Genomic DNA, 14,166 nt, shown 5'->3' with positions numbered 1-14,166 from the left:
GAGGACGGCCACCGGAGGATTTTAGTGCGGCTAAAGTCCCACATAACCCGGCGTCACTCTCACGTCGTCGAGTACCTTTTGAAGATTTCCTCCTCATAAAGAAAAAGAAGGTCCTTGTATGGCAACTCTCCTTTATTTGAAAGTTTTTCTTTTTACTTTTAGTACTTATTGTTAAAGCGGCCACCATTATACATATTCCGTAAAAATTTTAAATTTCTATCTATTAAGGTTCCATAAATAGAGCTCTATGTCAGACAGACAAACGGACAGCTTAGAAATAGGGTTCCGTTTTTACCCTTTGGGTATGGAACCCTAAAAAGTTATATAATATCAAAAACATTCCGAATTTCTGACAAATGTCATGAGAAAAAAACTAGATGTTACGGCTAATGTGCCTAAATCAGTTAAAACGCAGATAGCTTGCCCACTACCTAAACTACAAAACGAAGATTGTATCAATTTTCACCCCTTGACGTCGACCCGCGCATGCCATGATGCGTCGTCGTGTCATGAATTTACGACAAACATTGTATATTTTCACGAAACAATATCGCTTTGCGGCACGATGTCGCTATGTGTCACGATACGTCGTCGTGTCGTAAAAAGGCATGTGTTTTAGCCCTAAGAACAAGTCTGAAAAGATGTTTCGAATTTTAACTATATAGTTAATCTGCATATTTTCTAGCTAATCTTAAGCCTAGTTAATGTGTATGCTAACGTATTCTACGATCTAACGGTAACATACACAAAATACAGTTGAGGTTAAGCAACTGTCACCGCATTATAAAATAATAATAAGTTTGTTTCCAAGGAAACAAGTGTTAAGGCAAAGGAGATGTTTCATTTTCGGCCATCTCATGTACATTATAACTAAAAACACGAATAATTTGTATAATTGAAGAAAAATACACATATATTTTGATAACCTAAAGTATTCGTGTTTAAAAATATTTAAAATAAGCAATCCTCATTGAAATATTAAATATGGCGGAATACTGTCAATGTCAAGTTTTCAAAACTGTCGATGTCGGGAACCTATGTGTACCCCACACATAGGTTACTATACTCTTTGGATGTCGGTAATTCTGTATTTCGCTGTTTTTGTCGTAAAGTTATTGTTACCTTTACTGTACAACCTGGCTTTTGTTTTGGGTATCCCGTCATTATTTCTGAATTTAATTAATTATTTATAATAATCTCTATTAAATTACCCATCCCACAAAACCTCTCTTTATTCTCACTCCTTCTCTGTTCATGCGGTTAGGCTGTGGAATTCACTTCCGCCTAATATTCGTCTCTCTAAGACTATCACTATATTTAGACGAAAAGTTAAAGAGTATTACCTGTCACTTTCATAGCTAATTGTATATGTGTATTTTCGGTATATATCCATCTATATTATATATATATGTATATATTAAGTCTATATATGTGTATGTATATATAGTATATATTTAATATTATTATTATTGATTATATATATATATTTTTTTTTTTGCACACTAATTTTGCCTTTCGCATGCACATTCCTGTCCCAGGGTTGCTGGAAGAAATTCCATTCTGGAATAAGCAATCCTTTGTACCTTATTTCTATGACTTCTGTATTGTATGATTTATTTTGTGTACAAAAACTTATTAAATAAATAAATAAATAAAAATAAATAATAACAAAACCACCTTTTAAATAGTATCTGGTTTTATAGATGTAAGTGACATGTCAAATTAAAAAAGAAGAAGTTGTCAATTTGATATGCGTAAAAGTGGATATATACATATTATAATAGTGGACTCCAATGTAAATGTTGAATAAATATGTAGGTACTGATGAGAAGATTCCATTTTAATCCTGAATATGTTTCTGCTCTGTGCTGCTTACGATTATGGAGTGATTCTACCTTACTTGTTTACCCAGCTTATGTTTTATGGACTCTTGTGATTTTCGTGCGATCGCTGTGGATTGTGTTGACAAGGATTCAATGTCACCAGGTAAAATATACATCAGTTGTTGTATTAATCGTGAAATAATCGTAAATAATTTTAAACTAGAGAAACTAATCTTTTTACATTTCTCTTTTTTAGATAATTACATTAGCAAGACAAGGACATTCTTGGGATGACAAAATAATCAGTTATTATTGCAACTGCATCGCTGGGCAACGAACCGTACTCGTAGGTAGTTGCGCTCACATTATGCCCATTGTTTGATGTTTGGGCTGAGCTCGTCACAGGATATTACAGAACCTGCTACATGATTGGATGAAAATATTGCTAAGGGAAGATATTTAAAATGAATAAATAATGTATCCAAGTGAAGAATAAGTAAAATATGATCAAATGTGTACTTAAAGTTGTTTTATTTACACACTTAAATGTTTTAACTAAAATAAATTGGTATAGAAGTACATATTTTAGTATGTTTGTTTTAAGTCAAGATTTATGAAAGTAAATATAATTAATGTTTATCAAATATAGGCCTTATTTCTCAATACACACCATACAATATTTATATATCTACGCCCATTCGCGTAAAAAATATATTAAAAAGTATATAATGTATATAGTAAGTTAAAATAGAATGACAGATGATATTATTACGGTAATCACTACCGCCATGATGTTTTTCCACTGTTGTGTTGCAAGTTTAAGTGTAAATTATTGTTTATTAACAATTAAACGAACATGATTTGAAGAAAATTAACCCCTACCAATTGTTCTTTGCAAGTTTTCTTAATTTTTAATATAGTGTACAAAAGGTGGCCGGGAGCCCACACATTTTGAAACATCTCCTTTCGGCCTTATTGAGCATAAATAAATATCTATGAAAATAATTTTTATATGTAAGCACATAAAAAAATACAATGTTCACAATAGAAAATCCCTAATAACTTCTAAACGGATTACCCTAATTACACAATTCCTTTTGCCCTATCCGTTTTAGACATAAACCTACCAAATGGCATTGAAGACAAACCAATATATATACGAACAAAAAATCATGTTTTCAACTTACGTAATATTAGGTACGTAACATTTCAACGCAATATTATAAAAATTTAGTTAAGTTCGTTTCAAATGATTCGAAATAGGAAACTGTTATATAAATCGAGCTTAGATATCCACTTTATAACATATTCTCCATGATCACCAAAAATATCAGCTCCTAGTGGCTTGATAATTGATAGCTATAAAAAAACGAAAATCCACAGTTTAACGTTGAATTTAAACAACCGTCCATTGCACAATTAGGGTATCCATTGCTTGTACAAAACAGTTACAAACGCGTGTCAGAAATGAACTGACAGTCGCGCACGTATGCGCTCGAGTCCCCCCGAGATAACGAGTCGGTAAGTGGTGTCTACGTGTGCGTTACTCCAGCCCACTTTGTATGAAGATTGACTTCTGTTAGTTTTTATTTTGTGGTAGTACCTACCCGGAAAAAACGTGGAAATTATTATAAGAAACCTTTTTAATATAAATAATTTTAAGTATGAATTTGTTAGCGGTGAGTAAACTTACTGAAAAAGGATTTACTGTTAATTTCTTGAAAAACGGTTGCACTATTAGTAACTCTATGGATATTATCATCGCAACTGGCCACAACGTAAATGGTATATATACAATTTGTCAAATCACCGATATGTAATTTGACAATGTCAAATAAATATTGGCATAGAAGACTAGCCCATATTAATCCGGAATATATGAATTTTAAAGAATATTATGACTGGTCTTGATAATGTGAACATTACCGACGGATATGACGACTAGTAAGAAACCATTTCCAAACCTCTGAACGCGAACGAACGATATACTGGACATCGTACATACAGATTTATGTAGTCCCATGGAAGCTAGTTCACTCAACGGTTCAAGGTACATGTTATTATTTATCGACTATTATTCTCGAATGATACGATGAATGTTTATTTTCTAAAACATAAGAGTGAGTCTTTAAGAAATTTCAAAAATATAAAGTGTTGAAAAGGGAACTAGCAAGTCGAACAAATGTATGAGATCAGATGGTGGGACGACATTTTGTAATAGAGCTTTCAATATTTTCTTATCAACAAATGGAATTCTACGTTAGAAGGCGATACTATATACCCCTAAACAAATTATTGTGGTTGAAACAGCTAACAGAACTATTATTGTATATGCGAGAAGTCTAAAACGAATGTTATCATTATTAAATAAATATTTCATTTCATTTCAGAAGTCAGAAGTCTATTATAAATTGAAACTAATTTGAGCAAGAGCAGTAAATACTGTGGTTTATATCAAAAACCGGAGTCCGACGAAGTCAGTGAAAGATTACCAATGATTTTTGTCGGATATTCAGAAGAAAGTAAGGGATGTCGATTATTTAATACGAAGACACGTTAAATCCCAATAAATAAATAAATAAATCACAATCAGTAGAGATGTTTTTAGAAGATGTTTTTCCTGAGGATAACGGGCATAATTTCAGTTGTCAAAATAGTAACTTTTTTAGATTTAATTTATTGTCATGTTCGAATGAAAGTGATGATGAATGGCAAGATTATTTACATAACTACAAAGACTACCTAAACAATTTAATTGCCTTTAAAAAATCTGTTGTTGAGATTCAACTAGTGGAAGGTACCGGAAAGGAAAAGAGTAGAAATATCTACAAAAAGGAATGAGATGCCATCAAAAACAATGCTTGTAAAAAGATCCAAGTCTCGCCATTCAATTCTTCTACCATAAAAAGTCTTGAGATCTATGTAATACCAAGCCGGTAATGTATGCAGTCCCTATTTAAGGGACCTTCTGTCTTAAGGTATTATCTCACTATCTAACCTAACAACATCTCATGGGACCATACCAATATTAAAAATATTTTATGTTCTAAATAAATTGACGTGGCAATCGTACTAATGTTACTTGTGTGATGCGATATGATAAGATGAAAACACAATGTGACTTGCAGTACGATTGCCACGTTAATTTATTTAGAACATAAAATATTTTAATATTGGTATGGTCCCATGAGATGTTGTTAGGTTAGATAGTGAGATAATACCTTAAGACAGAAGGTCCCTTAAATAGGGACTGCATACATTACCGGCTTGGTATTACATAGATCTCAAGACTTTTTATGGTAGAAGAATTGAATGGCGAGACTTGGATCTTTTTACAAGCATTGTTTTTGATGGCATACTTATATTCTTATGTGAACTGTTTTAAGGTTATTAATTGGTTATATTTATATTTACAGATCTTCCCGACAATCGTATAGTGACGACGTTATAGAGTATGTGCAGTTTAAGAGGAAGGCAAGTTTGTGTTTCATGAAAAGTAAAAGTTGTCCTGAACACAAGGTACATCAATGAAAATGAAAATGTGATGACTGTCCTGCCTAGAAGAAGTGAGGAGCCAAAAGTTTCGAAAGTGGGCACCAGTCTGAAATACATAACCCTTTACACCCGAGATGATATGAGCGTGAGTTTCACTTTAAAAAAATTCCCACGTGATAGCTTCTTATTTTTCGAAACGCAACCGATGCCGATCGATCGTGAGGAGAGTATCGCACGTGCTACCGGCTAAATGAGCGGGGTGCAGGCGGTCAGTTGTGCTAGGGACTCGTCCAAAGATGGCAGATTTTTTCGACCCGCGCACTGTCACAGGTATATAATTATTTCTGGTATTAAATGTTTAGTATCTATTATTAATTATAGCTAATTTGAAAGCTAAAAGAACACTAAATACGTGGAATTTAGTAGTTTATTCGATTAACTTGCAATTTAGATACAATTAGGTTGCAAATTTCAACTGTTACGATCGTGTGCCTACGGTTGTTGGTGCAGAATAACGTTTGATGAAAATGCTTTTATTGCTATTACCAGTTATGTGTAAGTTTCGTCAATATCAATTTTGTTTGTTTCAATTTTAGGGGTACATTTAAATAACGATCAGATTTTGCCAGTGCGGGGTGAGGAGAAATGTATCGGACATTGAAGATCTTCATGAAAGTGAAGAGCTTCAACCAAATAGATTAGAAGAGTTTCAATTTGAAGAATTGTGCCCTGAAACAGATTGCCCTGAAGCACATGCAGACCCTCAAATAGAAACTGACCTAGAATTGGATCTGGAACTTGAGCCTGAACCTCAACCGTCTACTTTAAAATCATCCCTAGAAATTTCTCGCCGCCGAGCTTCTTTACGTCCAACACATCGAAAAATAGCTTGGAAAAGAATACGTTTTCTTTCTTGAAAAGGTCTACACATCCCTACCAACATCTCCAGTAAAGTTTCCAAAGAAATATTTTTCTTAATATTTTAATTATGAGGCTCTTGATATGTAACCAGATGCACAAATTTATATTATCTAAGAAGAACCGGTCGAAAACTTAATTTAATTGCAATAGATATGGCTAAAGTTTTCTCCATCTGCATTATCATTGGATGTATTCCCTAGCCAAGAATACCTACGCCTTGGAGACCTGGATTTAAGACGGAGGCAATAACGGAAGAAAGAAGAATGTTGATTTTCATAGAATTACGTAGTTTAGGTTTCATTGCCAAGACAGATTTTTTATAAAGACTAATGAAAATAAAGACAGTGATGTTAAATATCTCCAAATTGTTTTAATTTTCTTATATTTTTTGATAAAAAACTATTTTTTTTTGCAATTTTCACGATCGTGAGTGTGACAGTTCCCACCGGAGACTCACGATCGTGCGGGTCGATTTCTGGATTACGTATAAACTCTGGATTTTTTTCGTATTTTTTGTGGATCCCTTAAGCTATATAAAAAGCCGTAATAAACGTTTTAAATCGAAAATTGCGAAAAAAAATCTTCGGGTGTAAAGGGATAAAGTAAAGTACACGGGAAATAGTACTTCTTTACTTGCGTAACCTACCCAACAAGATGAAGGAAGAAAAGTGACCATACAGTTCCTATTATTGCATTGCAATTTAATTCTGAAAATGACAGTGATAAAAATATATATCCATTTGTTACGGAAAATAATTTTAGTAATGAAGAGAAGCAGACACGCAAGCAGCACAAAAAATTTAGCTTAGGTGATCTGTAGTAATTATTGTAACTGTAACATATGATAAATATATACAAAAGTTCTACTGTGTGTACTCACTAATAGAACCATATAAACCAAATAAACAAAGAAATCGGTTAATAAAATACTTATATTAGCAAATCATGTATTTTTAATTATACAGTCATGTAACTTAATCAGTGCACATGCACCATCAATAATAACACAGTCATGAAATTTTAATTGTGTCCTATTAATTACAGAATGGGCCCTTAAAATAGAATTCTCATAGACGTCTTATAATTCTATTCTTATCATAGACATCTATATAATATATTAAATATATGAATACTTCCACTTGCTGTTTCGTTTTGATTACGTCCCGTTCCAATGATTTGGAATTGACGAATCACTCGAGATTTACTAAATTTATTCCTTTTTTTCAATAATACTTCTCTTACATAGATAGTATAAAATGTCATTGCTTGCAAACAGAGGATTTAAACATATAAGAATCTGCAAGTTCTTTAACGTTTATGAGATTTGGGTTTAGGAACTTGTATAAGCAAATTTGTTAGGATATTTAGCGATCGTACTTGAACACATCGTCACTGCACACGCCTTGTAATTTGACATTCTTGCAATTGTACTAATAAAAGTTAAATAATTCCCAAGATTTCCCCTGAAGTATGTGTAGCGTCGAAGTTTATTTCTATATTTTCAATGTGTTGACGTCACGCTACGAAATGACACTTGACCGCCTGTTTTGGCGTAACGTTCCGTTTACCGTAATAAAAATATGTTTTTTATTAATAAATAGCCCTTTTTTCGAAAAAATGATCAATGAAAGGCATATATAATACGTATATGAATTCATTAAAACAGTTTCCCAAAAAGTGTCAAGTAGCCAATTATATTGTTTATCAATATTTAGCATACTCGTATAATTACGAATCTTTAATAATAATGTAAAAGTTAGTCAAGTTTATTAAGAAATAATGATAGTACGTAAAAATTATAAACTCCTTAATTAGAAGCTGTCATCACGAAAACCGCCACACAAAAAGGGAAATAAAACTAAAAAGAATCATTACACTTTGGAGGAATTGTTTAAAAATTATAAGCCTGTAAATAGCAAATGAAAGGTCATAACATAACCCCTCGAAAATGGCTATATCGTATGATAAAAATAAATATGAAATTAAGTTATACGACATATTATTGAAGTGCACTGATGATTTCGTACTTCCTATATGTTACTATACTCTTTGTTTCATACCATCCATGCTTCGATCACTAATAAGAACTATCCATGTGATGTATTGACGATAAATACCGTAAAGTAATATAGTAAAATATTATATAGGAAGACAAAATTGTACGAAGCACAAATAATATATGGTTCAGATATATAAAAATAATATATTTGCGTTAAAAATAAAAATAAATATTACTATATTATATTTATGAATTATTTTCTTTGTCTAAGACTTATCGTATATAAAAAATAATGTTGACGTTTGACATTTAGCTGACGTTATTGACAATTGGCCATTTTGACAACTTCTTTTGCCGACTTTGACAGGTGGGTTGTGTATGGAATTTTAAAGTAATCCTTGAAAAATCTTAAAAAATCAAAAGAAACTCAATATTATCTTATGTTTTTGACTTAGTAATGGTGGCTTAAAGATATCTCCAACTTGAATCATAATATATTTTAGTAAAAGGCTATCATTTTTTTCAGCAGTTGGATAAAACCTATTCGGATTCATCATGGTGAGTATTACTTTGTTATTCCATGTTTAATAATAATGTTGGAAGATCGTAAGCCTTGTTTGTATATTGCAATTGTAATACGCTACAGCATAAAGTTCCAGTCGTTTTGGTGATTACGTTAATTTTATTATCTTGTATCGATTAGGTTATAATGTATAACAACAAAACAATTTGCTTCTGTTATAATTAAACAAATATTACAATTTTCATTTCAGCCGCGTGAAATCAAGGATATTAAAGACTTCCTATTGAAGGCGCGGAGGAAAGATGCGAAATGTAAGTTTTTGAAACAAATAGTGAAATGTGAGTGTTGTTATTTCACACGGAATTTATTTATATGAGGTTACTGTTACATTGCAGCTGTGAAGATAAAGAAGAATCCTGAGAATGTAAAGTTCAAGGTTCGGTGCTCACGATTCCTGTACACGCTGGTCATCACTGACAAGGAGAAGGCAGAGAAACTCAAACAGAGCCTGCCCCCAGGTAATATATCAAACTAAAGTTAAAGTGAGAGATTAAAAGTGTTTTAGATAAATGTGATTCAGAATGATCAACTTGAAGAAGTAATTGTTATCTAAATAATCAGTGTTTGTCAGATGCCATTCAGTACTACAATGTTGAGGTGAACTCTTATGTTGAAGTGTAATTTACATTATATTAACAAGAAGAGTAGACAAGGGCCAACCGATGATAATGATGATGATGAAATAACTTTAACACTAAATATTTTACTGAATTGGATTCGTACAAACTTGTCATTTCTGGTACCTTCCTGGGTTTTATGGATATATGAGTAGCAGTAACAGTTGAATGTGTAGGGCAGCTCGAACAGGTACATATTACCTCCTCGACGTCTCTGAGATTTAACGTCATATTTAATGTAAGTTTTTTGTGTGATCAATTTTTTTATTTTATCTGATATTATGAACGTAAATTAAGACCGTTGAACTTTTGGAGGCTCAAAATCATATTAGAAACCTAGGAAGTAGATAAGAGGTGGACGTTATTCTGGTAATGAATCAAAATTATTTGGAAATAGAAGATTCATCAACTGAGAAAAATGAGTTTTTTCTGTTAGATCACCACTTTCTGTTGGCTGGGCAAGTTATATTTTCAGTTGCCGATTTTATATCTGGTATTGTTGTAGCCCTCAAAATCCATAAAATCTGTCATTTCTGGTATTGTCGTAAAAGTGGATCAACCCTTCGTGGTTCGACTGCTAGAGCAATAGGTATCATGTACAAACGAGGGCACCCGGTCACACATACTTCTGTGTAACTGCTGTATAACAGCAGTTATAATTGCTACTATGTTCTGGTATGAAGAACCACAAAGGGCGTTGTAATTTGGTTCTAATGAGAAGCAATGTTTGCGTATACAAGCATCAACCTTATGTATTTGGAGTTGACAACAAGAGTCCATGTAGTCTTGCTTACTTCACATTCGAAAAAATAAATATACTCATATGCCAGTTTAGTATTACAAAATATTTGTATCAAACAAAAATATCGAATAACTTAATAGTATGTGCCGAAAATTGTAACATATTTGATGAAATTCCTTATCTACATATGTAGGATATATAGACATGAATGCTGTTAAAGTTTTAAACCCAGTAATTATTTATTTTTATTTAAATTTATAGTGTAGGTAATTCATAAACTTTTTATCAGTGTTATTATTTGTAACTCAAAAGACTTATAACTTTTCTTTTTTCCACCAAGTAAGATACCCTATTTTTTGTGTTTGTTGATTTTTCTTAAGAAACTTCATTTTAAGTTTATGAACAAGTACTTTAACAGTGTATGTCATATTTTATTTATTATATCATAAAAAGACTTGTACTATACACCTAAAAAATAAAACACATTTTTGTAAATACTATTTGTATAAATTCGATTGAAAAACGGTACGTCTCTGAGACGTACGTCATATTTAGTGCAAGTAAATTAACGTCAGCAGTTAAGGGTTAAACATAGTTTGTAGATACAATAACACTTCTTGACACATATGGGTATAATACGATATATAATAAAATCTTTGTTTCATAAAATAATGCAATTTAGTACACAATGTTATTAGGTGTAGGGTAACATTGTAGTATGATTGGACATAACATTTATTTTCATTTGCCTAAATTGGGCGAGAACCTGTTATATAGGCAACTGAACTCCCCCATTGGGAATCTAGCATACTAAAGCCTGGTCGCCGAGCAGAAAGAATTTCGTACAATGACCCTTATTACCCATCTCTGTCGCTCGTGCGAAAATAATTGCCGTCCCGGTGTCACAGAAGTAATTATTTACAGAAATTGCAAACATTTGGTCTGTCTGTCCCTGTAGTCCTGGGACTAGAATAGGGCTACGGTAACCTACGGGCTACGGGGTAGGGGCTACGGGCCCCTGCCTGTCGTAAGAGGCGACTAAAAGGGGGCTTCCGGGGTTGCGGGCGGCAAGATTGGGAGGTCGAGCCGTTCAGCAAGCAACTCCGGGAAGGACGGTGGTATGTGTGGTCGCATACCGTCGTAAACACCAGACGGTGTGGTGAGTCCTGAAGCTCACCTAGGAGGAGCCCGAAGGGGCAACGCGTTCAGAGGACTCCGGTTGCGTTCCGTAGGAGATACCGGAGTCCTCTTGGCAACGCTGAGGACGGCCACCGGGGGGGTTTTAGTGCGGTAAGAATCCCACATAATCCCGTGTCGCTCCTACGACACTGGGTACCTTTTGAAGGTTTCCCCCTCGTAAACAAAAAAAAAGGTACTATTCAGTCGCCCTTGATTTTAGATTTTGGAAATATTTTTTTTTCATTTGAACATTAAAATTGCAATACAATTTATAAATTTTACTAATTATTCATGTATATAGGCCTAATCCTTCTCATTATGAGAGGAGACCCGTGCCCAACAGTGGGACAGTAATGGGTTGTTGATGTTTCATGTATATAAATTATGTAGTTATTGTACGTTTATAAGTATTTAACTTTCCAATTATGTGTTAACGTTCATACAAAGTTAGTTCAAAACTTGAATGACATTAGGATGGCATGTGTCAAACTTGGCTTATTAAATTGTTACGTATATAATCGCTAAAACTTCGCCTTTTTCTATTTTATATTATAATAAAAATTTAAATTTAAATTGGTATTATCTCATTCTAGTACTTTGCAATACTTTATTACTTTATAGAGATGTACTTTACAGAAAATGTTTATAACCTCTGGCAGTTGGTCAAAAGGTCATTGTACAAAATTCTTCCTGCTCGGCGACCGGGCTATATAACTATTTACGTTAGTTTGACTAAGGACTCTATGTATAAAGTTACAGAAACAATAGGAGTAATTTTAAACATAATGACAATATACAAGGTGAATTTTTCAAATGGGCCTTCAGGGCTAAATCCGAAACTAGAAGGATTAGCGAAAAATGCTAAAAGGAGTTACGAGGCCGATTTTGATAAAAACTAAAACTGCATAATTACTTTTTAAAAATATCTTTTTCCGTAGCCGGGAATCGAACGAGTTCATTTTGAAAAAAAATACATCCTCTATATTAGTCCACTATCTGATACTGTCGCTTATAAGTATCAAATTCTGGGAAGTAATGATAAAGGAAAAGCGTCAATTAAAAAAAATACATATTTTTTCATATTAACTTCATATTACTTTATAAATAAATGAATCCTAGTGCTTATTATGATTAAAAAATATGTACATTTATATACTATGTTCATATGTACTATGACTTATAAACAATTTCAGACATTAATGGATATCCTTATTATTCTTAGATAGTGGTTGTAAAGCCTTATTTGGGCATTATGGGTTGTTTGAAAACATTGGGTGTGGGTTGTCCATTACCCTGTATGTCCCTACATCAAATTCATATTGATACAGCATGGTGGAAACCGAATCAGGGTTTCCTGTAAGTTATGTACGGAGCCTCATTCATGGTTTGCCATGAAAATATTTTAGGTAATGCAAATATGGGATTCCAAATTAGTCAATTTATGGTCTAAGTGAAATAATAATACATTGATAGTTAATACCTGATATGGTTGTATCACAGAACAGTTTCAATGATTGAATTTTATAAAAACAAATGTCGCCATGGTATATACACACATTTATTAATAAAAACAATCTGAAGTAATTATTGACTAGAGTATAAAAAAAATGATGATACATAATTAATGACATAGTATTATGCCACCAAATTAAATACAACAAATTAATATATTACACACAATACACACATTCAAAGATTTTGCCAACGAGAACTAAATAGTAGCTTATATCACTTGCTAAACTTGCTTTACTCATAATTTTTGTATTAAAAATTCACTTCATTAAATTTAGCCACATACAAGGAAAATTATTGAAGTTTTAGATTTTGTTTATTTTGGAATCTCATATTGGCAGTTCTGTTTTATTTATTTTATAAATTTCTGATAAAAGTTAGTGGAGTACTCAATTATTTTTTCTTTTCCTGCACATAAATTATATGATAATATGATGCAGGTCATGTATAGTTCGCGCAAACTGCCAGTCCGCTCTAAAGGTGTTGCGAGCAGGTGTAGTCATACAATTTGGCGACGCGATTCATTTCTATATTCAGAGCGGACCACAGTTTTACGCGCACTATACTTATAATAATAACTTTTTTAATGTTAGATCCCGTTAGTTTTATATATAAGCCTAATTGATGGTAAATTAATGTAATGTTTTTTTTTGTTGCAGGTCTTCAGGTTAAGGAAGTGAAATGATGTGACTAGGTTATAAATAAAAAAATATTAAAACTCAAAATGTCTTTGATTGCATCCTGTGAATCCAGAGTAAAGTAATTGTCATTCACAACCCATAACTAACCTATTACTGGGCTTGATCAACAAACAACTTTCAATATGAAGGTTATGTAAAAGCTGTTTATACTTATATGAGATGTCATATTACTATTACATATTAATACTTTCACAAACCTTTGCTTTGTTAGAAATACAAAAATTGTAATATTGTACAAGCAATTTTTAAAATGCTTACTAGGAAGTACCAAGAAACCACTGAATAGATAGTGTAAAGAAGTATACAAATAATTGTAAAGGATTATTAATAATTGTTTTTCTGAAATATCTATTTTTTTAGGAAATTGCAGTGATATACAGGTAAAAATTTTCTAAAATGAAATATTTGTGATTTATTTTTATTGTTAAAGGCTGTTGCTGCAAGTACACTTCTTTAATACAATAAAAATGTATGTGGTGTGATTTTTTGCACGCAGTTGCATTGCTACTTGTGAGTAATAAGAATGTGATACGGCACATCACTAAATAACAAATTAAAGTTAAAAAAACGGAAAACTACGCTTTAACGGTTAAA

General features: G+C 32.4%; 1 protein-coding gene across 1 annotated transcript; it reads left to right on the top strand.

Moving 5' to 3' along the window:
* The first annotated feature begins 8,635 nt into the window (after positions 1–8,635).
* Positions 8,636–13,596, top strand: RpL38 (ribosomal protein L38). The gene is made up of 4 exons (XM_073076246.1): positions 8,636–8,796; positions 9,012–9,072; positions 9,157–9,279; positions 13,531–13,596. The coding sequence occupies exons 1-4, from the start codon at positions 8,794–8,796 to the stop codon at positions 13,554–13,556; spliced, it is 213 nt and encodes a 70-aa protein (XP_072932347.1). The 5' UTR covers positions 8,636–8,793; the 3' UTR covers positions 13,557–13,596.
* Positions 13,597–14,166: the final 570 nt, after the last annotated feature.

The sequence above is a fragment of the Epargyreus clarus genome, unplaced genomic scaffold (assembly GCF_041222505.1).
Source record: "Epargyreus clarus isolate Ecla_fem2 unplaced genomic scaffold, WU_Ecla_fem_2.2 ptg000008l, whole genome shotgun sequence".
NCBI lineage: Eukaryota > Metazoa > Arthropoda > Insecta > Lepidoptera > Hesperiidae > Epargyreus > Epargyreus clarus.
The sequence above is the reverse complement of the archived record's forward strand: the minus strand, read 5'-3'. Positions and strand labels throughout refer to the sequence as shown.

What these genes read in the sequence shown, in the direction of transcription:
- RpL38 (XM_073076246.1), top strand. An exon ending in GCGGAGGAAAGATGCGAAAT is followed by an intron (nt 9,073 to 9,156) that starts GTAAGTTTTTGA and finishes GTTACATTGCAG; the next exon opens with CTGTGAAGATAAAGAAGAAT. An exon ending in CAAACAGAGCCTGCCCCCAG is followed by an intron (nt 9,280 to 13,530) that starts GTAATATATCAA and finishes TTTTTGTTGCAG; the next exon opens with GTCTTCAGGTTAAGGAAGTG.